The sequence below is a fragment of the Patella vulgata genome, chromosome 5, assembly GCF_932274485.2.
Source record: "Patella vulgata chromosome 5, xgPatVulg1.2, whole genome shotgun sequence".
Classification (NCBI taxonomy): Eukaryota; Metazoa; Mollusca; class Gastropoda; family Patellidae; genus Patella; species Patella vulgata.
Window position 1 is genome coordinate 16,156,694 of NC_065883.2, and position 27,836 is coordinate 16,184,529.

At 34.9% G+C, this 27,836-nt stretch overlaps 1 protein-coding gene and 1 long non-coding RNA gene across 2 annotated transcripts; both read left to right on the forward strand.

The window, feature by feature from the left end:
• The first annotated feature begins 1,951 nt into the window (after positions 1-1,951).
• On the forward strand, positions 1,952-4,351 carry LOC130012955 (uncharacterized). Its single transcript, XR_008788194.1, has 3 exons — positions 1,952-2,144; positions 3,502-3,687; positions 4,240-4,351. It is a non-coding gene; the product is annotated as an uncharacterized LOC130012955 (long non-coding RNA).
• Positions 4,352-4,593: 242 nt separating this feature from the next.
• LOC126821575 (multidrug resistance-associated protein 1) lies at positions 4,594-27,836 on the forward strand. Its single transcript, XM_050550031.2, has 28 exons — positions 4,594-4,716; positions 5,837-5,968; positions 6,343-6,404; positions 6,759-6,896; positions 7,728-8,006; positions 8,482-8,662; positions 9,176-9,344; positions 9,808-9,959; positions 10,677-10,814; positions 11,631-11,777; positions 12,503-12,587; positions 13,257-13,323; positions 13,621-13,747; positions 15,048-15,224; positions 15,727-15,894; positions 16,512-16,710; positions 17,305-17,401; positions 17,901-18,054; positions 18,870-19,107; positions 19,544-19,854; positions 20,908-21,107; positions 22,013-22,136; positions 22,451-22,552; positions 23,343-23,489; positions 24,348-24,506; positions 24,965-25,131; positions 25,750-25,944; positions 27,626-27,836. The coding sequence occupies exons 1-28, from the start codon at positions 4,678-4,680 to the stop codon at positions 27,738-27,740; spliced, it is 4,269 nt and encodes a 1,422-aa protein (XP_050405988.2). The 5' UTR covers positions 4,594-4,677; the 3' UTR covers positions 27,741-27,836.

Genomic DNA, 27,836 nt, shown 5'->3' on the forward strand with positions numbered 1-27,836 from the left:
ATAAAGCGTCTACAGTACACTTCTAATCACATACTATACATTTTCTTCTATTTCATATTATAACATTAATAACTTAATGCTAATTCAAGATATGGAGAGAAAATTGATTCTTGTGCACCATTTTCCCTGTTATCAGTTATATCAATGCCCTCAACTGAGTACGTGATGCATTATCAGTTGTATCAATACATCATCTGCATCGTTTTAAAATAAGTATGTCATTTCATTTAATTTTTTGGGGGGTATAAAAAGATTAGCATCCAATCAATCTTTATGTAACCTGGGTCTTCATTTTCATTATAAAAATGTACTATTTTATACTATAAACCCGCGACATAATATGCGTCATTATGTCTCCTTCACTTTGCCACATCTTCAATAGTTAAGGCTTGATCTCGCTTCAACTCGGTACATCTCGTGGTCATTGCTTTAGGAACATGACTCTTGGTTTTAAGTTTCGCACCACGCACAATTCAATTGCTTGGCAATATTCACCGTTCTCTGAATTTGCGACACTGATATTTCTATTACTCGTAAAATAGTATTTGAAGAAAATAAAGTATGAAACCTTGAAGTTCCTTCAAATTGATTGCCTTCTCCAAATAAAATACGCATGATCGACGTTCAGAGAAAGATATGAGTAGATATTCTGTAGCCATTTTGGTTATGAAATACGCCCGTAAGTGTGTGCACTTGATTTACATAAGACAAACAACAATTTCCTATTCAGATTTTGGAGGGAGAGGGAGACAGATAGAGAGACAGAGAGAGCACATAAGCTACAACTAATCTTGTTCAACTCTAAAATTCAATATGACTCCTTAAGAACTTTAGCTTTAGCCAATGGGGGCAAGGTAGCTTTTTATAGGAGCATTTTTTGACTTTTCAACAAAATATATTTTCAGATCGTAGTATTTCTTTTTGCTGTGTCTTTGATAATGTTCCGTAAGCCTTTCGAGTGATAAAGGGTCTTGTGTTGTAGGATTCATATTTTCACTATGACTATGCAAAATCTTCAGTAAACAAAGCCTATTATGACTCTCTGGCCTCTTGCATTATATTATTTGTTTAGTAATCATTTTGGTAATCAGTCTGGTTCGCATTAATAATAATTTTACGATCAAACACCTGCACTAACACTAGGACAAACATTTAAAATCTTCGATTTAATTATATTTTATTTGACCGTGTACTAGATTACACAACAGCGAGACGGTCTATACTAAAGAATCTACCGAATAAAAATAATATCGATTGAAACGTGTGCATTTTTGACAGTACACATATTAGAAATTCCCGGTTTTCAAGAGTGGCTTGCTAAATTGTCAAAAGTAAAGGCACGAATTCGTTAGAATATGTCGCGTTGTAACATGTTTATGTATTTGTATCTATATACAGTGACGCATACTGTACACACTTTATTTGGCCCTGTGATGACTAACATATGTGGATAAAATGAAATGGGGTTAACGTCTTCTGCTCCGCCCGGGCTAATAAAGTGTGCTTTTAGGGAAATTTTGCCCAGACAGCGGCGTTGCGGCCTGTACACTTAAGTCGAATTGAAACTGCCAAGGGATCTTTTACGTGCACTCCAATGTGTACACTGGGCCTCGGTTGTTGGTCCCATGCAAAAGATTATAAGTTGTCACTTGCCAAACCCTTTGTACAGGGAAATACGCCGGAAAACAAATGAACTTTCTCGGTCGAGATAGACTGACATATGTACGAGGCCATTGACATCCGAGAATTTTAAACAGTCTTCACCCCCTTGCTGTATATAGATATATATTAACTACAGTTAACTAGCCAATGTCGTATCCTTAATGATAAGAAAATAGGGACTTCGTCACGTGATATGAATAATGCAAATTACGGGTCCAATTTGTGTATACGCTACCAACTAGTTACAATCAACTAGTTTGTTGTTGTACCCGAAACCCGCACGGAAAATCCTAGTTAACACAAGTCACATAACGATGTGGTAATTTCAAGTGTGTTGACAACATATACTACTCAGGGTAAAGGATTGCATGTTAGCTGAATATCTAATAGTATGATTGTGACTTGTTGATTTTATTCCATTTATAGACGTCTATAAACAGCCTGTCATGGGATTTCTGGAGTTTTGTGGAAGTGAATTTTGGGTGAGTCTATATTTATAAGGGATCGAAATGAAATGAAATAGGGTATAACGTCCTACTGTTCTGCTGAGACATGGGCTGAGAAATTCGCCAAACAGTGTGCTATGAGGGAAATTTGGCCCGGACAGCGGCCCTACGGCCTACTCTTATATCGAATTCCAACTGTCAAGGGATATTTTACTTGAACGCCAATGTGTACACGGGACCTCGTTTTTTTCGTCCCATCCGAACGACTAGACAACTGTCCTTGTCAGGCCCCCCGTCCTGCATCACTGACAAGGGGAAACCACGCCGGAAAATCTGGATGAACTTCCTCGGCCAATGCAGGGATCGAACCCCCGACCTACAGGTTAGCGAGCTAGCGTCTTACCCAGTTAGCCACAGTGACACCCTTTAAAGGATCGATAAACATTCTATTTTTGTACGCCAACCGACCTAATGACAACGGGCATACGCTATGAAGTGAGCTATTATGAGGCATATTTTGCCCGGACAACGGTGCTACGGTCTACTATTATTTCCAGTTCCAACTCTCCTAATATTTCCAGCAAATCTAGCAGGGTGCAAATAATTCATGAAATGATGAATTTTACTAGCATGCTATGAAGAAAACTTGCATAATTCTCTAATTTCTGTTTACCTTGGTGGCCCAAAAGGAAACGAATTCATTTGCCAGATTTCCTGGTAAAATTCCACTAGAGTCGAAATATTTTACAAAGCTGGGCGAAGAGAAAAACGAGTTCCAACATTATTACTTAACAGAACTGATTTCTGAACCAAGATACTCTGCATTCCGACAGGGTGCCACGGTGGCTGAGTAAGCAAGCGGTGGCTAATCTGGAGGTCACATGCTCGATCCCGGTGTTGACCGAGACAGTTGATCGGGATTTTCCGGCGTGATTCTCCCTGGTAAGTGATGCAGGATGCGCGGGTAAGGGACAACGTATAATAGTTGCTTGAATGACCCTGTTTACACTAAGACCTACACACACGACAGGTGGACGATTGGGCCGTAGTGCCGCTGTACGGGAATACTTTCTCTTATAGCACACTGTAATAGCGTATGCCTGTCTTTATTATCCTGGTTGGTGCAGAACACTCAACCCTTAGGTTAACACAGTACATACATAGGACAGGTGTTTAGATTATATTTAAAGGGCTGCATAGTTCTCCTTACGACAACATTTATGCTCGTACCTACATATATCTATTTCTTGAAAATTGAGTCTCACACCCTGGCTGTAATCGTCGACACGCAGGAAGCGTATTAATTTAAAAAATTGGCTGGCTTTGAAATTCCACATGTCAAAACTCCAACGTTTAGAAAAAACTTTAGAAATGTTTTTCGATTCCGTTTCAGAACACCAGTCTATTACTAGATGGAACTTGGCCACAATTTACCGATTGTTTTGTACATACAGTAGTTGTATGGATACCTAGTGCATTTATACTACTCATTTTACCATTTTATATCTACCATTTATACCACCACCACGACAATAATACCCCTCCTATACCAGTAAACCTACTGAACTCACTTAGATCGGTAAGTTATTTTATACCATCACCATGACAATAATACTCCTATCCGAGTAAATATACTGAACTCACTTAGATCGGTAAGTTATTTTATACCATCACCATGACAATAATACTCCTCTTATACCAGTATACGTACTGAACTCAAAAATATGTGATCGTTAGAAAATGCTGATACTATACTACCATATTCTGTACAATTTTTGAAAAATAAGTAAAAGTGATTTAAATATGTAGTCTACAAATCGACAAATCTAGACAAAATCTTTGGGGTATCAGAATGATTTATCAGAAATATCACGAGTTTCTCAATGTAAAGTAAATTTTAATGCCACCGATTTGAAAGCTTTTCAAATTCAAATTCCGTAGATGCAAATTGAACACAGTGTTGCGATCTACATGGACGTGCCAAAGTAACTGGCGTTCTAATGGCAAAGTGGTATCAGGTCTTCCGAAAAGAGTAAGCATACTCGCGACAATCATTAGTAAGAAAACGTCAATATTTGCATAATAACGTTGAATGTGGGTAACATGACAGCTTTATTTTATTTTTTCGCAGCTTATTACATCGACATTAGTTGTATTAGCATTGGTGAATCTTGTCCAAGATGAAAGCAACTTGAGTATCAACGGCAAACACATCCCTTTTTCTCATTTTCTAAGTGATACTTTGAGAGCATTTAGCTATGTGAGTACGACATTTTAATAACATGCTTAATCCAAGATGAAAAAGCATCTGTTTTCTAAGAATATGTCATTTGGTAGATGTCTGTATGACATATAGCATGCAGAATCCTTGATCAATTTGTTCTTTCAATATTTTAAAGAATATGTCGCTTGATAGATAGATATAACTTCATTTTTATGTGCCACACAATATCACAACCGGTGTATGTTTATATTTCAGTTCCTAGTTTTAGTTTTATTACATATTGAAAGAAAAAAAGGATGTACAACATCAGGAATTCAGTTTGTGTACTGGCTGTTAGTATTAACAATGGATACCATTCCATTTTATACTTATATCGAGCTAGAGGTATGTGTTATTAATACTAATATCGAACTAGCAATATACTTCTCAATAACATACCTTTAATTTTATACTGATATCGAGTTAGAGGTAGGTGTTATTAATACTAATAACGAACTAGCAATATACTTCTCAATAACATACCTTTAATTTTATACTGATATCGAGCTAGAGGTAGGTGTTATTAATACCATTAACGCACTAGCAATATACTTATGTAATAGCTGGTATTAAATTACGATTATTACATAAAAATTATATAATTATACTTCTCGATACTACTTTTCAAATAAAATTTTAACTTAGAAAATAATAAACTGCCATTCATACATATACGTACTTATGAAGTACTAACTGACCTCACATAAAGAATGTCACCCTTGATTATTTATTTCCTCTTAATTGCTTTTTTAAAAAAAAAAATTAAAGATACATTATGTAAGATTTAGAAAAAGAACTAGCCATTCTTGCTATAATAGTTCGAAAGTAGATGATGTAAAATGAATAATTTGAAAATTTCATTCAAATTACTCTATTGCAAGCGAAGATATTAGCCTTTGAAGGTTTGACATACGTGTGCAATAATTTCAACCACCGTACTGGATGATCGAAGCTAAGTCTTGGCCCTCCATATTTGATTAAATCAAAGTATCGCTGAGCCATTCTAATCTATTTAATATCGGAGAAATCTGATGCCATCGAGAGTTGATTAAGGCCTGGATCAGTTAATTAATGTCTAATTAATATTTTAGAAAACATTTCAGGCCTAAAGAAAAACCTGCAATAGGCCGATTTAGCTCTTGCATAATGCATGTTTAATTTCTTTTTTAATTATTTATTTTTAAAATTATTATTTTTTTAAAATATTTACACGGTGAACAGTCCATTTGCTGATTACACTATTGTGCCTATACCGTTTGTTTTGGGACTTCGAATTTTGTATAATGGTTTGGATTGTTCGTACTTGGTTTTATTTTATTTTCATGAGTCAATAAACTATTTATAAAATTTTTACAATCTGAAGTAAGCAACATTTTATATTGTGTATTGATTTAGGTTATGAATCAATGTTGTAATCATTTTCATTCGTTGTCAATTCTCGATACGTTTTGTATATTATTTTCAGAACCATCGGACAGATTTGATGAACTTTGTTTTATTTTATGCATCATACTTCTTGAAAATTCTCCAATTCGGATTAACATGTCTGTCAGATAGATCGAGCAGTGAAAGACATGGTTACAGTATAATAGGTGGTGTAAGTTACTTCATATTTTATAATTTGTTGCTCAAGTTACATTTCAACATACCTTCAACGGATATGTTTTATATCAGTATCACACCACATCGACATATGGATATTATAAAGCATCGCAATATCCGCAATATAACATGTCAACACAGCTGAAATTACAACATATCAACATACGAGGTATCCACAATATAATATTTAAATATTATCTATATTATATCTTCAATCCCAAATTATTAAGTTGCATTACACTTAGGTTGACGATTCATATTTTTTTACATTTCGTTTCGATTAAGATACCAGACACATAAATTAATAAATCCGTAACTAATATGTATTGGTTTGATTAGAATTGTATTATTGTTCTTGTTTATTTGTAGAACCAATGCCCTGAAGTTAGAGCTTCTTATCCAGCACAACTCGTTTACTCATGGGTGACGAGGTAAATTAAATGTTTGAGAAATTCAATTATTATGGTGTCTCTCCTAAAACCCGATGGCCTGTAAATTAGTATAGTGTACCTTATAGTGTGCTATTACGGTCCGAGTATGCAAATTACGATCACAGAGGCTGTTTAAAGAAAAGTCTGGTATTTATATAAATAGCAAGTAATATGGATCATTACCTGAGCATGACGCCATCTTGAAATTGTGATTTCATATATTAAATCGCAGCTCTTCAATGCCAAGATTCATGTGATCGCATTTGAGTTGACGTACCTTAGTTTTTTTTTTCGAAGAGCGTCGTCTGCAAAGAGTTATTTGATTTTGAGCCCAGTTCTAAATCATTATTCCAGTTTGGTTGTACTTGGTTACCGTAAAGGTCTAGAAGAAAGTGATGTGTGGGATTTAAATCCACGAGATACAAGTGAACGTCTTGAACCACAATTTGAAAAATATTGGAAAAGAGAATGCTTGAAAGCACAAAGAAAGAGGTATACGGGTTACATTATTGAATTGGTGTCAAAATAGAGTAAGCGACGAGGGTCTGCACCACACATACACAATTACACAAGACAAACACATGGACAGGACATATTATACACAGACATTTCAAACAATAAAGAACAAACGTACATATTAGATCCATTGAATGAATCTGGGGGCTATCCGTAAGCTATCTGTTGGATTTATTATTTGTTTAGTTCATCGTGCGACGCCATTGTCCCGCTCTATATTTCATGAATCAAAAATCATGACTCAAAACTGCCCTGGACAAAGTAAGAGTCTGGGATGGTGGGACACACATCCTAAAAAACACAAACCATGCGCCTTTGTCCTAGAGTTTTTTTTTCTCTATTTTATAAGTTTTTAAACATTAAAATGGTGAAATTATAATTGCAACGATTAAGTGGTGTGGCGTTGCTGTAACTGTAGGCACGTTTGGTATTGACCTTTAAGCCTAGTCTTTGAAGATTAACCCGACAGTTTCTATTAATTCCCGATTTATGGGAGCTGCAGTAGTTAACTTCATATAACCTACACGACTACAATTTCCTTCCATATTTTGTGTAAAGTTATGGATATGAAATAACATGCGATCTGAATAGTTGACGGTAGCTTTGATCACAATAAAGGGAATTCTAGAGCCGAAATCGAATTATGACATAAGTCATTTACCAGGGAAATGCACAATTTTCTGACATTTATATTTTGTACCCGCGAGTGGCGTGAAAAGGTTCAAATCAGTGTGATCGTACAAAACAAAATAGTGCGAACATTGAAACGAAAAATAGATTGGTGATCATTTTATTTTGAAATTTCAGTACCAGAAGTGAGATTTTGGTGGCCTTTGCAAATGGTCAAAGCAAAACGGAACTGAGTGAAAAATCACCAATGTTGATGTCCGGTCAGTTGAAATCCTACACCAAATCAACGTCAGCAGATGAATCTAATTCAAACCCTACACAAACATCCAAGAAAAAAGAAAAGAAACCTTCTTTGCTGAAAGTCCTGACAGCCATACATATCAAAGGGTTGACGATATCGTTTGTTAGCAAGTTCTTCGCAGATATATTCCAATTTATCAGCCCCTTGATACTTGGGTAAGTTAGTGCCTGGGATTAAATGCATCTGCGTTCTTTAGTTTGTGATGCCGCGGTGGCTTAGTGAATAAAGCGCTGGCTTATTTCAGAGGAAGTCCCTGGTTTGATCTCGGTGTTGGTCGAGAATGTTTCCTGGGATTTTCTAGCGTCATGCCCGGGGGTCTGGCAAGGACAGCGTCTAGTCCTGCTGGTGGGACGAAGTTGCCAAATCCAGAGTACACGTAAAAGAGCCCTTGGTAGTAGGAATTCGAAACAAGAGCAGACGGCAGCGCCGCTCTCCAGCCAAATTTTCCTCATAGCACACGCAGTTTCAGCTCAACACCATAAATTATCGGTCAGATCTTAATAGCCTCAAAATGTCCCTCTCCTCTAAACAATCAATTTCGGATCCGCGCTGGCCTGCGCATATCACAATTAATAAACCATGTCCCCTAAATGACCGGAGACTTTCATAATTTTTTAATTATTGATTTAGTGAGATGATCAGCTTCATGAGCAACAGAAATTCAATGCATGCATGGAGAGGTTATATTCTAGCTATTGGTTTACTTGTATTTGGCACTTTACGAGCAGTTCTATTTCAAATCAGTTTACATAGAGCTTCTGTTATTGGAATGCAGATGAAATCAGCGCTGATAACCGCCATTTATAAAAAGGTACAGTCACTTTTCTCTTTATTGCAAGGGTGATGGGGGGCAAATTGTTTAACGCTTTAGAACAAAAGGTCTATGGCGTGGTTTCGATTGTCCGCATACACGAAGCGAGTAGACATTAAACCTACTCTCTCTTTATTGCAAGACTGTGTTATGTTATAAGACAATCCACGATATATATGCACTTAGTCATAATTTGAAAACTAACTAAACCTCTTTGCTTTAGGCGCAAGTGAATTATTGAAATAAAATTAAACCATGTGTTAGTCCCGAAATGACCTAATTTGTGTCGAGTTGACGTTAAATCTCTCTCTCTCTATCTCTCTCTCTCTCTCTCTCTCTCTCGAAATATAGTTTGTGTTCAGTGGACGTCGATCCCCCACCCCCTGTCTTTGCTAAAAAATTATCACGAAACGGTAATCTTAAAAAAAATGATTATTCCCTGGTCAACTCCTAACAAAAAAAATCACGATATTAAGTTCTCTTTTAAAATTGATAATATTTACTGTGTTGTAGGCCTTAACAATGAATAACGAAGCCAAGAAGTTTAAAACTGCTGGGGAAGTTGTAAATTTGATGTCTGTGGATTGTCAGAGACTGCAGGAATTATTAAACTATCTAGCTTTACTATGGTCTACGCCATTTCAAATAATACTGGCACTGGTACTACTGTATACTACTATAGGTAAATGCAAACAATGTATATATTATACAAAATGGTGGTTGGATGGCCGAATGGTTAGCACATGCGCGCTGTATCATAAGGTCTGTCATTGAGTCAACTGGAGTGGTTTCGATTCCCGGGTTGTACGTGACAAGGTTAGGGTCGCCTGTCTAATCTCGTGGGTTTCCTCCGGGTCCTTCGGTTTTCGCCCACTATTAAAGACCCATACGCGCAAGCGAATTTATTGAAATGATATTGAACCATTTGTTAGTCCCGAGTGGACATTAAACCCTATTTCCTTATACTACTATAGTATACTACTACACCTAAATTGATACAAACTATGTATATATTACAAATAATCATAAATACACCAAAAGGAAACTTAAAAAAAATTTTGTTAATACCTTTAGCATAAATATCACCACGAACTTGACTAACGTGGCGGGTCATTGCTTTAAAAACCTCCATATTTATTTTGTAGGTCCGGCAGTTTTCGCCGGGGTCGTGGTTCTCATTCTAATGATACCTTTTAATGCCTATTATGTTGGTAAAGAAAGAAAACTTCAAGAAGAAAATCTTAAAATAAAAGATACAAGAATAAAATGGATGACTGAGATATTGAATGGCATGAAGGTATAGTTTTCTATAAGAAAATGTCTTTTCTCTGAATTTCTGTATATTGTTCAAGTCCTGTTTTGACCTTCGATTTATTTGTTCTCTTTAAATATTCCTACCCTCTATTTTTTAAAGGGTATGTTTTAGATTTCGCAGGACATCGTAAATAAATGTGAATTTAAGTATGTATTTTAAACGCCAAAATGTGATGATATGGACTATGTTATGTACCTTTACTTAAAATTCAAATTAAAAATAGAGCTATTCGGAAATGGTGGCTAGATTTGCTTAACCGGCTGACGTTGCAGTTTAAAATTTCATTCTGCAATTGACAATCGCCATGATGACTCTGCTATTATAAGATCATCCAGAATATAAACATTATTATCCTGGCATGTACACCGTACAATTTCACCCCAAGCCAATTACTGAAATCAGAAGACCTATTAAAACGCAAATTAACTACATTCCATTTGTTCATTTGTTTACAATGTTAATTTGTTTACAATGTTTATTTGTTTACAATGTTAATTTGTTAACCTTGTTAATTTGTGTACCGTGCTAATTTGTTTACCATGTTAATTTGTTTACCTTGTTAATGTGTTAATTTGTTTACAGTTTGAATTTGATTACAATTTGAATTTGATTACAGTTTCAATTTGTTTGCTGTGTTAATTTGTTTACCATTTTAATTTGTTTTTCATATTAATTTGTTTATCATGTTAATTCTCTCAGGTATTAAAGCTCTATGGTTGGGAGATGTCATTTAAAGAAAAGGTAGAAAAGATTCGAGCTAGCGAAATCAAAGTTTTAATGAAGATAGCATATGTTTACATTATGGTTGGCATGGGCTGGGCTGTAGCACCATTTATTGTAAGTATAACAAGCGGTTGTCATGCAAGATACGCCCACATTCTGCAAGATATGGACAGAAAACAAGCTTAAAAAGCGATTTTTCGTACAATCAGGGGACATTATCCATGATGTTATGGTTCAATATGCTCGAATGGCAAATGAATCGAAATCTCTGGGATGTAAACGTATATTTTAAGTTTCATCAAAATCAGATAAACATTCCGACCTCAAGAGGGTCCACAATCTTGATATTACATACTTTAACACTATTTGCATACATAGAGTGGTCATGTTGTCCCACATTTTCGGTCCAATTTTTACGAAATTTGAACTCAATGTTCCATATGGTGCAACGGTGAACGTATTTTTAAATGGGGACCACAAACGTGATTTTTCATAAAATCAAGGGGCCATAATCCAGGAAGTTGCGGTCCGATATTCACGAATATTAACAGGAACCAAGATCGTTCGATTACAAATATACATTTTAAGTTTCATCTAAATCGGATAAGAATTGTCACCTCTAGAGTGTCCACAAGCTAAAATCGTGAGTTTTCGTACAATCAGGGGCCATAATCCATGAAGTTTTGGTTCAATACATGCCAAAGTCGAAAGAAACCGTGATCTCTTGGAGATAAGCCTATATTTCAAGTTTCGTCAAAATCGAATAAGAATTGTTATCGAAAACAGTTGCTATTTATTTTGGGCGACGTTTTGAAGAGTATTCTCTCACCGTCATCAAGCTAATACAGTAATACAAAATTGTTTTGCATGCAGTGCATTTAGATACCCGTTTCTGTCGTTGTTTAGAATTACAACTTTGTACATTTTCAGGTAACTCTAGCAACGTTTGCCACCTATATTTTGATTGATAGTAAAAATGTTTTAGATGCACAGAAAGCCTTTGTTACTCTATCGTTATTTAATTTGTTAAGAGTTCCGTTGAATTTACTCGGCGTTATTATTAATTTCAGCATACAGGTAAGTCATTATGTACATTAGCAAATGTTACTCGTGTAGAAGCGATGGTGATTCTTTGCTTTGAAATGTGACAGAATCTATTGCTAGATAATCAATGATTCTTTCAGCGACCACGGAAGCGTTACTGGTAAATGGGACAGTTTAGTTGTATCTTTCGATAGGTCGAAGACTCGAACACATTTACAATGATGTTAAAACATGAACCAAGGTTTTGATATGCCTCCACAGCTCTAAAGTAGAAAAACATAAGGACACCACCCTATACATTTACCAGAAGCTGCTCAAACTAATGTTCATATAACAGTATTCAGAAGGAGCACAATACTGTAATTATATAAATCATTGGGGAATTGGATGGCCGAATGGTTTGCGCGTGCGCGCTGTATCATAAGTTCTACCATTGAGTTAACTGGCGTGGTTTCGATTCCCCGGTTGTACGTGACAAGGAGTAGGTCGCCTGTCCAAGCTCGCATGTTTTCCCCGGGTCCTAAACTTTCCTCCCACTGCTAAAGACCCCTACGCGCAAGCCTATCATTGAAATAAATTTAAGCCATATGTTAGTCCCGAAATGAGTCGAGTGGACGTTAAACCCTATTTCTCTCTCATATATAAATCATTACAATTCCTCAGTATATATATACAAGCATACATATAAATCATTACACGTCTTCAGTGATTTTTATAAACGTGTAAGAAGTATCCATTTATTTGTCCATTTTTTCCAGTCGTTTGTTTCTGTAAAAAGACTGAATGAATTTTTATTGCAACCCGACTTAGATCCAGATAGTTCAATAAAAGATACTAGATCTGGTAACAAACTTATACTTATTTACCTTTACTACAACGAACTTATACTTATTTACCTTTACTACAACAAACCTATGTTTATTTACCATTACAATAAGAAACTTATACTTATTTAACTTTACTATTACATATACTTATACTTATTTACCTTTACGATAAACTTATACTTATTTACCTTTACGATAAACTTATACTTATTTAACTCCACTATAACAAACGTACACTCATTTACCTTTACAACAACAAACTACTTATTAAACTTTACTAGAAAAAATGTTTTGCACTTATTTACCTTTACTAGAAAAAGAAATGTATACTTATTTGTCTTTATTAGAAAAAATCATATACTTATTTACCTCAACTACCACATACTTATGTTTATTTATCTTTATTATTACAAATTACTAATTAAAACAAACTCATTACTGTATTCTTTTGTATTATTTAAATACTCAAAACTAAACAAATTAATATTTACAGTCTTTGTCGTTATATTATTACAAACTGTACAATTTATTGCATAAAATAACTGTACATATAACTGAGTCAACTGGCGTGGTTTCGATTACCCGGTACGTGACAAGGAGTATATTTCTCTCTCTTTCCCCCTCTCTCTCTTTCTCTCTCTCTCTCTCTCTCTCTCTCTTCATATATGTATACTTATTATTACAGAATATGCTTTGTCTATAAATGATGGCCAGTTTAAGTGGGATAAGGATATGCCGCCTGTTTTAAATGAGTAGGTTTATTTAAATTATGTTAATATTGAAATAAGTCGAAGATTATAAAACTAAACAATTCTTTCATATTATAATGAGCAGAATAAGCAAATTTTGTCTTTCCAAGTTCAACTTAAAACGAAATGACCAATAGAACCAGATAAGTGTTATTTGAAATTATCTTTTAAACCTAGAACTGCAACAATTACCTATGGAATACTAATTGCACATCATAAGTTGAAAGTACACGTGAAGCGTTTCCCAAAAGTATGGTTCAAAAGAAGCGTTAGCATTTATTCATTTTCATTTTTGTTTAGTATTAATATAAATATACCCGAAGGTAAACTTATTACCGTGGTTGGACAAGTTGGGTGTGGCAAATCATCATTGATCTCAGCATTACTCGGTGAGATGGAGAAAGAACGGGGTTCAGTTACTGTTAAGGTAAGCAAAAATAATGTATCTGTTGTTTCTTCGCAGCAGCTTTCTATGTCTGGAAAAAACCTATAAACACCTAGGGCTATGGACATTCTTAAAATTCATAAATAATTTTAGTTTTACGACCTGTGCGTGTTCTCTATAGAATTCATGCAGGGCCATTCGAAATTTTAAATGTAAAATAAAATAATTCTAAAATGTTACAATAGCAATATTGTTATTAATTTATAACAATAGTTGTTAGTTAGTTGTATTTTACGTCCGCTTCCACCCAAGTGATATCGCAGACAATAAACCAATTTCAGCCTTTATAGGGGGTTGGATGGCCGAATGGTTAGCGCGTGCGCGTTGTATGATACAGTCTGTCATTGAGTCAACTGGCGTGTTTTCGATTCCCAGGTTGTACGTGACTAGGAGTATTTTCGCCTGTCCAACCTCGTGGGTTTTCTCCGGGTCCTCCGTTTTCCTCCCACTGCTATAGACCCATGTGCGCATGCCAATTACTGAAATAAAATTGAACCATATGTTAGTCCCGAAATTCCCTAGTTTGTGTCGAGTGGACGTTAAACCCCATTTCTCTCTTTCTATATATATGGAGTTAAAACATTGTATATTGTGTTGATCTACAAGTTATTGAATCTTCCAAACGTCTACATTTCTCAAATACAGCGTTTGAAAACTCTCTAATTCTTAAATTGTTTACAGTAAGTGACGGTATTGAGTGGTAAACAATGGGTGTTCCGGAATAGTGCAAGTACCTGGGCATCAAATATTAGAATTTATTTTACAAATTTACATTTTCAAGAATTAGTATGATTAAAAATTGATTAATGATGATAATTTTTCTGGCTTGCATATATTTAGTGTCACTTTACTTTGACAATGGTATATTTGCCAATTTCTCAATTGAAAATAGTAAATTATAGAATTAATAGGATTATTCTTAACAAGGTAGGACTGTGTATAAATGTCATCTATTTTAAGGCTTTATTTTAACACATTTTAAAAATATAATTTCAAAAATGCAATTTTCACTTTCAAAATTTACGAGCAAACATGAAGAGTTATAACTCATTTGCTCCGCGCATGGACATGATAACCCACATCATGTGTTTGCTGTAAATTAATAATTTAGAACCATTGTCTATCATCATTATGTAAAGTATTAAAACATTTGCACATTGTTTTAAAAAATATCTTTATAGCGTTATTGAAATAGTGAACGTCATTATGTGAACCCACAGAATTATTAACGTCAAAATCACTAACCAAATAAAAAGAAACGAATAATTTATTATATTTTTAGGGTTCTATAGCATATGTATCTCAACAAGCCTGGATGAAGTATGATACACTAAGAGATAACATACTATTTGGTAAACCCTTTAACCATACTAAATATAAAGCTACTATAGAGGCATGTGCTTTATCAGCAGATCTAGAGATATTACCTGGTGGTGATATGACAGAAATAGGCGAAAAGGTAAAACTAATTCATTTAATAGATACAACATACTTCGCTTGACCTTCACTGATCTAACCCCTATTTCACCCCATATACCGACCCTAAAGATTTGTTCAATGATTTAAATAGTGATAGCTAATTAAATTTACTAGATAGGCAACACAATGTAAGATAAATATTACTCTTTGGACAGCTTAATAATTAAAGATGTTTAGTGCAAGTGCCCTTGTTTTTCAAAAAGATCATTTGATTTTTTTCAAATAAATCCATTTTTAGCAGATGTTCTTAACAACTTGTTCATTTTTATCATTCTGGTTCCTCTTATTACAGTATATGTCAACTTAGTGTTCTGTTCTAAGAACATGCAAAAATACTATTTTTAGCAGATTTTGTGAAATGGCACGTGTCCACCTTATATCATTAGCATCCGCAATTGAATAGAATCCGTTAATTTTGGGGCTCTTAAAATCGAAAGATAATTCTTTCAAAGCATATTATCTAATATTTTGATTTTATTCAGGGTATTAATTTAAGTGGTGGGCAAAAGCAGAGAGTTAGCTTAGCTCGTGCATTATACAGTGATGCCGACATTTATTTGTTTGATGATCCACTCAGTGCTGTAGACTCACATGTTGGGAAACATATATTTAAAAAAGCTATAGGACCGTTTGGTTGTCTTAAAAATAAGGTAAAGTTATGTTATAGTTTATAACTTCATCGATTTAACAGTCAGAACTTATGTATTTAGACATATATCTGATTGTTCTTCTTCTTGGAGCGACGCTCTTCGAAATGAACTTAATAATGCCCCGCCAATTTTAAATACAATTGACGTGAAACTTGGCATGATTTTTCTTGGCATCATGATTCGGTATCGATAGACAGATTTTTATATAGATTCAAGATGGCGATGATGACTTCATGCATTGTTCTTGGTCCAATTAGAACCATCAAATTTGTTATCTGAATGTATGGTATTGATTTTAAGAGCATTGCTCATCGGTGGCATGATTTTGGTTTCTATTCCATGATCATTTGCTAACTGTACTAAGGTTTCTCTGGGTTTGTTGCAAATGCAATGACAATTTTTATCGCTAACCCCTGGCAGTGCCGTAACCATCGACTTTCATGACCGTCATTGGTTACATCGAGAGCTAGCTGTGTTTAGCAGAGATTAGACCTTATTCCTCGATCTCGTGTCAATTCAAATTAACATTTTGTGTATGACGAATATTTAAATGAACCAAGTTCAAGTTCGAGCTATTTCGCATATTTTTCTAAATCAAACACTTTTTATCTCTGTAGACCCGTGTTTTAGTAACTCATGGTGTACACTGGTTACCGATGGTTGACAATATTTTAGTTATGACGGATGGTCGCATTACAGAACGTGGAACATATACAGAATTACTCAAAGTTAATGGAGAATTTGCTCAGTTTTTAAAGATATATCTTACTCAAGGAATCGGACTAGAATCGGATGAAGAACTACCTGATGAGGAAAGTAAGAAATCTATAAGATGCGCTATACTTTGAGTTAAACAATCTATCCCGATCCCTTGCGACTTTTATGAATACTCTTCTTAACAGTAAGTGCAGGAGAGTCGCGGTACACGTGGTAAGACAAACCTACGGACAAAAAATGCACATGTACATTTGCATGTCAAAAGTCCGTTTACTGCCATTTACTCGTTTTATTAACCACTTGTTTTTTTTATTTCTTGTACGTGGCAAGGAGAAGGGTCGCCTGTCCAACCTCGTGGGTTTTCTCCGGGTCGTCCGGTTTCCTCCCACTGCTAAAGACCCCTACGCGCAAGCGAATTATGTAAATAAAATTAAACCATATGTTAGTCCCGAAATGACCTAGTTTGTGTCGAGTTGACGTTAAACCCCATTTCTCTCTCTTGTTTTTTATTTCCCCTTAGTATTTATTGCATATTAGCCTTTTGTACGAATAAGAATGTGAAGACTTAAATTCTGTTTGTAACAAACCCTTATAAATTATAACGCCAGAGTTGCATCTATAGCGCTAATTGTATATAGATTCAGCACAGTTGAAGTATGTTGCAACTATAACATTGATGTTTGTTGGTTTCAGTTGAAGATATGCGAGAACGAATGTGGGATAAAATTGAAGCTCTGACTTCTGATGCTATGACCTCGGGTGACGAGAATCCTATTACAGAACGTAAAAGGTTAAAACAAAATTTAAAAAACAAATATATAATGTTAAAACTCATATGTTACGTTACGTACTTTTTAAGAATATATAGATTAAGTATGATGTTATTGTTTTAATCTATTTTTTTATTTAATTGAAATAAATTTCTATTTTCTTTGGTCTCCTCTTGTCAGTGCTGTAGGACGGGAGGAATGAAAAGGAACAGAGTCTAGTCATGGGACGAAAAATCGATGTCACGTACTCATTAGAGTGCACATAAAAGAACACTTAACATTTGGAATTCGAAATAATAGGCCGTAGTGCCGATGTCCGGGACAAATACTCCTCATAGCACATAGCATGGTGTAGGCCTTCATTATCTCAGTCGGTGCATAAACGTTAGACGTTAAACTCCATTTCAATCATCCAGTCTATTTTCTTGTCCAAAATGATAGACTTGTTAAGTTTTGACGTTAATTTTCATTATTTTAACATGATCAACCCCTTATTCGCATATTTCTATTTGTTAACAGGAGAAGAAGCTCTTTCAGCGGGGTTAGTGGTCGCCACTCATTCTCCAGAATGTCTCTATCTGTGTCAATCAAACAGTTACCAAGAAGAGAAACCGTTACAGAAATCATAGAAAAGGGAAAATTAACAGAACTTGAAGTTACGGGGCAGGGCAAGGTACAGATACATTTGTTTATTGTGAAGTGGAGTTCATGGTTTCCTGCTGGGTTATGGTACTTTTAATTCGTCGCTTTGGGTTTACATGTGGAAAATCAAAGGGGTGCGGAATCGGGCTTAAACATGCATTAAACATGGATTTGAATACATTTTGTGATGGATAATTTAACGTAAAAATGGATAATCAAGAATTTGGTTATTATCGTACCAACGTTAGTAATGACGATCGAGGCTAGCCTAAAATGAAACGCTAATATCTCGATTCAGAATGAAGAAATTTGACTGAAATTGTCAGCATATTCTGTTTTTATTATCTATTTATTAACTAGTATAGGAAGAACTGTCAGCTCTTTATCTAATCTTATACCTAATGCCCATTTAATCGAATTTATTTATATTCCAAATTGATACACTCGAATCCCGATCGTTATGTATCATGAATCCCGACCGCTATGAATAGGACATTTTAACTGACCCAATTAAGTCTAGTAAACAAATAGTTTATCGGCTATTTTCGATTTCTTGATATCCTAAATTTCTATATTTCCTATTCAATAAATATTGATATTGCAAATTAAAATCAAACCAAATTTTTAAATTGTATTCCATCGAAAGAAAATCATGGGTTTGATTATGAGAAAACTCCACGATCCAAACAACAAGGATGCATTATCCTTAAATTGACTTCAGGTTTGCGGAAGAAATTCATTAAACAATATATGAACTTTTCAGTGTTCCCCCGAAATAGATAAACGACACGACAATACTGACCGACTTATTTGAAACATGTATTTTTTGTTCTCGCTTCCTTTCAGATACCATTATCTGTCGTCAAGGATTATGTAAATTCCGCTGGTCCTTTTGGGTTGCTATTAGGCGTGTTTTTCTATATATTGTTCCAAGCAGCAAGTGTAGGTTCAACTTTCTGGCTTACCTATTGGACTGGAGACTCCCAGATTAACGACCCCAACTTCCAACAGAATCAAACCAGCGCTTTTGTCAATAAAAACCATTTGTTTTTAGGAATTTATGGATTGTTTGGTGTTGTTCAAGGTAAGTGTTCTCTTGGATAGACAATTTGGATGTGCCTATGGCCATTTTCTCAACAAGAAAAACAAAGCAAAACCTCATTGACAAATGACTAAAATACAAATAACGGTAGGCCTACTGTTAATTTATGCAATTGTATTACTTTTATTGATGTCGTTGACAATCTGAAAATGCATAGAACTTAGTTGTGCTCTTGCTCGATCATACCCTTGTTCAGTTTCTCAAAATAGTCAACGTCGCCCCGCTCTTTTTGTATTATTATTTAATGACCAGACACAAACTAAATTAATGTTGATGTAATGCAAACATTTATGAAATTAAATTACATGTGTTTATCAGTCTGAAAATCCATGCGAAATGCGAAATAAAACAGGTATGGTAAACAGATTAACAATGACTGACTGATTATAATCCTTATATCTCTCTGTGTTTCTTTCAGTGGTTATGATTATTGTCCACAGTTTGTTTTACTGGACTAGATTAGTCCGGGCTGCCAAAACAATACACGCTAATCTGCTACAAAAATTATTCCGTGCACCCATGTCATTCATGGATACAACACCCATTGGACGAATAGTCAACAGAATTTCCAGGGATATTGAAACCATTGATTCCACTTTACCACAAGTACTGAAGATGTGGTTGTCCACCTTTATGATCGTGTTATCCACGCTGTTGGTGATCAGTATTACTACCCCGATATTTATAGCAGTTCTGGTTCCTATAGCTATATTTTATTATCTTATACAGGTAAAATTTTAGTTATTTAGCGTTAGGGTGGTGGCAGATTGGTTTGTCATTGAGTCAAGTGGTTCAGTTTCTATCCCACACAAGGGGTAAGGTCGCCTTCCAAACCCCGTGGGGTTTCTCTTAAATAAAAATTCTCTAAAATAAAAATTATCAGGTTCTGGTGAGTATAGCCGGTTAAACCACGTTTTTTTTATCTCTTATTTATATAACCACAACACTACATATCTGAAAGTATATCTCCCAGGGTTTAACTTCCTACTGTTCTGTTCCTACTGGGCGAATGAAAACGGGTAGTGAGAAAGGAGCTGACTTACTAACCAAGACGTCCAGAGATCGATCTCGGTGTTGACCTAGAAGGTTTCCTCGGGATTTTCCGGTGTGGTTTGCCCTTGTCAGTAGTGTAGTAGCAGAGTCGGACACGGAACAGCATTTAGTCGTTTGGGTAAAACGAACAACCAAGGCCCCGTGTACACGTCGCACGAAATAAAAATAGGCCGTAGCGCCGCTGTCCGGGCAAAATCCTCCTTATAACACACTGTATAGGACTGAAATGAAATGAAATGAAATGGGGTTTAACGTCCTAAAGGTCTACTCCGAACTGGGCTAATGAAGACGGGCATACGCCATACAGTGTGCTATGAGGGAAATTTTGCCCGGAAAGCGGCACTATGGCCTACTCTTATATCGAATTCCAACTGTCAAGGGATCTTTTACGTGCACGCCAATGAGTACACGGGACCTCAGCTTTTCGTCCCATCCGAACGACTAGACAGCTGTCCTTGTCAGGCCCTCCGTCCTGCATCAATGACAAGGTCGAACCACGCCGGAAAATCTGGATGAACTTTCTCGGCCAATGCAGGGATCGAACACCCGGTCTCCAGGCTAGCGAGCCAGCGTCTTACCTACTTAGCCACGTGATTCCCCACATTGTATGGCACATGCCTGTCTTCATTAGCCTGTTTGAAGGAGAACGCTATGACGTTAAACCCTATTTCAGTCATTCATTCATCCGGATGCTTTATAGTTTTCTTATGCAAAGTTTTATTATTTCAGTGTTTCTATATCCCTACATCACGTCAACTAAAACGAATCGAATCTGTAACCAGATCACCAATATACACCCATTTTAGTGAAACTATCAACGGTGCGAGTACAATCAGAGCTTATGGTGCAAGTAATCGATTTATAGAAGACATCAAAAACAAAGTTGACAAAAATCAAATATTCTATTTTGCTGGTCTTGTTTCAAATAGGTGAGTTGGCTTTAGAAATCGAATGATTATGGCTTACTTATTCAGAATCGTTTGAAACGCTTCATAGACGTTTAAATTAATAAGCCTTGACATTGCTAAAAGTTTAAGGTATCATGATTTCAAATTCGCCATTTATTTACTTCCGTGAATCGCACGTGTCTATTCAAAGTTTATATCGGTCATACGAACGATTTTTTTTTAAAAATTGCATATAAAAATGAATTATAATTTCAATTTAACTTAATGAATACCAGCGTCTCTCGGTGGTTATGCATTTAGTAATTGTGTTGAGTTTTCTGTAATCTTGTAAAAAGATTTCATATATAATGGGTTAATCTAAGAATGAATGGGTAATCTAAAAATTAATGGGTTAATCTAACAATTAATGGGTTCAATCTAATTAAAATACAGATCTATGTTTTGTTTCATGAAGATCTGACCAGATGTACTGGGGGGTCGTGTCAGGGGTCATACAAGCCACTTTAGACCCTATGCCACCAGCCATTGATTAATCAATCAGTGTTGACGTGTCTAGGGGTTTACCCACAGCTCCGTGTAGAGCACGCCAAGAACTCTCCGTAACAGACAGTTTCATTGGCTAATTACTCACAATAACTCGAACCCCTGTAATATAGCAACTCTTCCAGTTCCTAGTGCTGTACAGACAAGTTAAACGAAATTTTGAACTATAAAAAACGAAATGAAATAGGATCTGTGTTTTAGCCAAATTGCAATTGGTTAAAATGGTGGTTATTTTGGTAATATGCGTTAATCTAAAGATGACAACAGCCAATCCTACTAATATTGTATGGATGTACCCGAGTTAGCTGTTTTTGTTAAAATAAAATAAAAGTATGGGTACAACGCCCGTTGTCTAGTAATGAAAACCCCTTCTTATTGTACAGATGGTTGGGATTAAATCTAGATGTAGTATCCAGTGTGGTTGTATTTGCTGCTAGTATTTTAGCTGTACAGTCAACTGATACTGGTGCTGGAGATATTGGTCTTTCTGTATCATATGCTTTACAGGTATTATAATAATTGTTAAAGCGATAGTTGCATTTTGTAAAGTCAGATGTTTGAAATATGTTAAAATAAAGTCTTAAAACACACCGAATCTATGCACAGTCCCACCATTATGTTTTAACTTAACATATATGCAACTTCGAAGTCATCCCAAATTGACCTAACTCGCCCTTGAATATATGATAAATGAAAAATATTTAAATAAAAGGAAAAGAACAAAAGAGTAATGGTATTTTTTTTTTGTAAAGAATATTAGGTAATATGATTTATACATGAGTACTTGTATTTTGCCATTGAATGTACGTTTGTTATTTCAGATCGCGGCAGCTATATCGTGGATGGTTAGACAAATGAGCGATTTAGAAACTAATATTGTATCAGTGGAAAGGGTTTTAGAATATAGCAAGATAGATTCAGAGGTATCAATTTAACTATAGTTAACTGAGAGAAAGGTTTTGTTTTTATTTTTGGTTTTGGCAGACTCTGGATGTTAATGGGGTAATGCGTACATCCCAGTTTTACACATGACAAGGGGTGAGGTTTTCTCTGTTTCTTAACGAGTGGACTTTAAACCCTATTTCTTGCCCACGCTTTAACTCTTCGTAGTGAAATGAAATGAAATGGGGTTTAACGTCCTACTGTTCTGCTCCGACTGGGCTAATAAAGACGGGCATACGCCATACAGTGTGCTATGAGGGAAATTTTGGACGGGCAGAGGCACTATGGCCTACCCTTATATCGAATTCCAACTGCCAAGGGATATTTTACGAGCACGCCAATATATACACGGGACATCGTTTTTTCGTACCATCCGAATGACTAGACAGCTGTCCTTGTCAGGCCCTCCGTCCTGCACCACTAAGGGGGAACCACTTCGGAAAAACTCTTCATATTATGTTCATTCTCCTCGCGCATATGTTCTAACAAGAGAACGTATACCCTGAATTAACGCCAGTCAATGTACAATGCAGCAATCGTCTGGGGATGGAATTAAGAGAAACTGTGGGATATCTGACGGTGTACATTGTTGCATACTGGTTCATTTATTGTAGTAGCCCATATCTAGTAGGTTTAAGATAATTCCCGGCTAAGTTATTTTTTTTAAAGTTATTGTTCATTATCCTTAAAGAGGGGCTAACACGTCCACAGTTGGTGCTGTTTATTTTATTATTCTTAATTTTTAGTAGATGATTGTGTATTATTCTTCAGGCTGAATTAACTATACCCGAAAATCAACCCCGTCCAGATTGGCCGGATCAGGGTTGTGTTTCATGGTTTGACTATGAAACCAGATACAGACCAGGATTAGACCTAGTATTAAAGGGAATAAACTGCGACATCAATGGCGGCGAAAAGGTAGTCTTATAATGGAATTGTTTAATATTAATATATGCATCAATTTCAAATACATCATTTACTTTTGTCTATGCTTTAAGTTCAGGGCCAGTAAAAGTCAGCATATTAAAATAATAACGATATGAACTTTTGAGTTTGATCCCCTTTGGGATATTTTATTCAAATTTTATTTAGATCGTTCAAAACAAAAACCTTTTATTTATGGCCCTACTGAGTTTACATCAATTTCTCTCATCTTTATTTGATAAGATTATAACCATAATTATAATTCTGAAAATTCCATACCGGCTCCGGTTTCACAAAACATTCTCCAACTAAAGTTAAAAATTTACTCAAAATTGTTCGCCTTATTTTAACTAAAATATAGCCCTTTATAAAACGTTTCTTGCTTTAATGTATCAAATACATCAATAAGAAATTCTTAACTGTCTTCTATGTGCTTGGATTTAATTAACCTTTTGGCAGTTGCCACATGTTAATATTGACTACCCAGTTCCTTGAAGCAAATTAGAGAAACGTGATATATTAATACCGGTACATCCTCGGACAGACCGAAACTGTTGTTCCTTAGACCGCCTCAAATTGTCCAAGATGTGTGAATAGCTTTCGGTATTAAACGGAATAAAATGAAATGCGATTCAACCTCCTACTGTTCTGCACCGACTGGGATAAGAAAGACGACCGTATTATAGGAACATTTTCAGTTGTACACTTAACGGAGCGGTTTAATAAACCGTTCATATGGCGGTATAATTGCTAAAGGGCTAAATCGTAATAATGCGTTTCAGTAAAAAGTGAGTATGAATATATTAATATTTGTTATTGACTTTTTTCTAATTGTAATATTTGTATTTTCAGATTGGAATTATAGGTAGAACTGGAGCTGGTAAAAGTTCTATGTTTTTAACGTTGTTCAGATTAATTGAACCATCCAATGGCGATATTGTAATAGATGGTGTACATATATCTAAGATAGGCTTACATGATCTTAGATCTAAACTTACTATACTGCCACAGGTTAGCCCCCTTTCCAAAAATAAATATCACAAAATTTTCAAGAATACACTATGTTTACTATTATATGCACAGCACAGTAAAAACGCTAGATATTGTGTATCGTTAACCTTCAATGTTCGTGTTCGGTTGTCGTACCATATAGTCACACCCACCCCAACACCCGTTATAGCCCACAAGAACTGTTTAGATGGCTAAAAATCTGGGTCAAAAATCAAATTTGCGATTTCATTTGATTTTATGCGTTTTGTTGTGAGGTATCACTATCAGTTTGGTGCCGTTTAATAATTTAAATGTATTGATAGCCGATTTTATATTCGGCTGACGAAACAGTAAGACAAAAATGAAAATCAAATCAGTAACGGAGCCGACTTCCGCTAGAGCTATGCCAAAAGTAATCAAAATAACGTACCCTATCAAATACTTTAATTTGACAAAGATTCTACTTTCTCCAATTTCAGGACCCTGTTTTGTTTTCTGGTTCTCTCCGAATGAATCTTGACCCTTTCGATGAATATTCCGACTACCAGATCTGGACGGCTTTAGCTCAGTCACATTTAAAACCGTTTGTAGAAGGATTACCAGAAACTATAATGTATGAGTGTGGTGAAGGTGGTTGTAATCTAAGGTAAGTTTTATTTACGTCTTGGACCGTGGTAAGCGAGAGGTTAGTGAACGAGACCCTCTAGTATATTTTTCATAGGATTAAATCCCGGTGTGGCGCAGCGTACGAAACTATCGCTCGAAAACTAAATGACAACTGTATTTTCACCACGAATACAATGAACCACCATTTGGCTCAGTCTTCTCAGGCAGATTTAAGTCAGTATCTTAAAACCCATTTACGTAAATAATGAAGACGTTCCACGTTTAAGAATTTTAAACGTATTCGAGTTTCTCTTTGGGATTTGATGGCCGAATGGTTAGCACGTGCGCTCTGTATCATACCGTCTGCCTTTGAGTCAGCTGGCGGGGTTTCGATTCCCCGGTTGTACGTGACAAGGAGTAGGGTCGCCTGTCCAACCTCGTGGGTTTTCCCCGGGTCCTCCGGTTTCCTCTCACTGCTAAAGACCCCTACGTCCAACCGAATTATTGAAATAAAACTTAACCATGTGTTAGTCCCGAAATGACCTAGTTTGTGTCGAGTGGACGGTAACTCTCTCTCTCTCCCTCTCTCTCTCTCTCTCTCTCTCTCTCTCTCTCTCTTTAGTTTCTCTCACAATTTAGACTACAATTGTATTTACAGTGTGGGGCAGAGACAACTCGTATGTTTAGCTAGAACTCTATTGCGCAGAACTAAGATTTTGGTGTTGGATGAAGCCACCGCAGCTGTAGATTATGAAACTGATTCTTTGATACAGCAAACAATTAGAACAGCATTTAAAGATTGCACCATCATAACAATAGCACACCGAATTAATACAATTATGGATTACGATCGGTAAGTTGTTCAACATGCATTATGCAAGAGCTAAATCTACAGGCCTTTCTTTGTGCCTGAAATGTAATCTAAATTATTAATTAGACATTAGTTAACTGATCAAGACCATAATCAATTCTCGATGCAATCGTTAGCCGGCAATCTTTAGTGGATTTCAATACATTTTGTGATGGATAATTTAATTAAAACTGGATAATCGAGACTTTGTTAATTATAGAACCAACGTAAGTAATGAAGAGCGAGGCTAGGCGAAAGATGAATCATTTATATCTTGGTTCAGAGTAAAGCAATTTGGATTAAATTTTCAGCATTTTCTGTTTTCATTATTTCTATTTTCATTCCGACAATAATTGTTTTTTTTACTCTACATAAGATGGCACAGCTTCGTTGCTAGATATCATTTCATTTCAAAGATTTAATATAATTTCATGATTAGTTTACAGTTTACACGTTTTGAATTATTTTAATTTTTGAAATGCAAAAAATATGAAACTGCTTGTGTGATACGAACATTAGCAAAATTTAGAAAATTAATGCAGTGTAAGGAATAAATCATATAAAATAAACATACAGGTTAAAGATAATAAATCATATAATATAGACATACAGGTTAAAGATAATAACTCATATGATATAAACATACAGGTTAAAGATAATAACTCATAATATAAACATACAGGTTTAAGATAATAAATGATATATTATAAACATACAGGTTAAAGATAATAACTCATATAGTATAGACATACAGGTTAAAGATAATAACTCATCTAATATAAACAAACAGGTTAAAGATAATAACTCATATGATATAAACATACAGGTTAAAGATAATAAATCATCTAATATAAACAAACAGGTTAAAGATAATAACTCATATAATATAGACATACAGGTTAAAGATAATAACTCATATAGTATAAACATACAGGTTAAAGATAATAAATCATCTAATATAAACATACAGGTTAAAGATAATAAATCATAATATAGACATACAGGTTAAAGATAATAACTCATATAATATAAACATACAGGTTAAAGATAATAACTCATAATATAGACATACAGGTTAAAGATAATAAATGATATATTATAAACATACAGGTTAAAGATAATAACTCATATAGTATAGACATACAGGTTAAAGATAATAACTCATCTAATATAAACAAACAGGTTAAAGATAATAACTCATATGATATAAACATACAGGTTAAAGATAATAAATCATCTAATATAAACAAACAGGTTAAAGATAATAACTCATATAATATAGACATACAGGTTAAAGATAATAACTCATATAGTATAAACATACAGGTTAAAGATAATAAATCATCTAATATAAACATACAGGTTAAAGATAATAAATCATAATATAGACATACAGGTTAAAGATAATAACTCATATAATATAAACATACAGGTTAAAGATAATAACTCATAATATAGACATACAGGTTAAAGATAATAAATCATCGAATATAAACAAACAGGTTAAAGATAATAACTCATATGATATAAAAATACAGGTTAAAGATAATAAATCATCTAATATAAACAAACAGGTTAAAGATAATAACTCATCTAATATAAACAAACAGGTTAAAGATAATAACTCATCTAATATAAACATACAGGTTAAAGTTTCATAAGTAACATGAATTTATTTTCATAGGGTTGCTGTAATGGATGAAGGGAAGATTATTGAGTTTGATTCTCCTACACGTTTATTGGATAATAACAAGAGTCAATTCTACAGTATGGCGAAAGAAGCAGGGATAGTTACTTAGACCAATCTTGTTTATTAAATATGTTTATGGATATTTGTTATATTTCTCAACGGATTAACATTTATTATTATTGAAACTGTTCCGAGTTCTGTCTTA

Coding starts and splice junctions, on each gene's coding strand:
- LOC126821575 (XM_050550031.2), top strand. CDS start 4,678: ATGGATACCATTCCATTTTATACTTATATCGAGCTAGAG. Junction 22,553..23,342: donor ATAGCAAGATAGATTCAGAG/GTATCAATTTAA, acceptor ATTATTCTTCAG/GCTGAATTAACTATACCCGA. Junction 24,507..24,964: donor AACTTACTATACTGCCACAG/GTTAGCCCCCTT, acceptor CTCCAATTTCAG/GACCCTGTTTTGTTTTCTGG.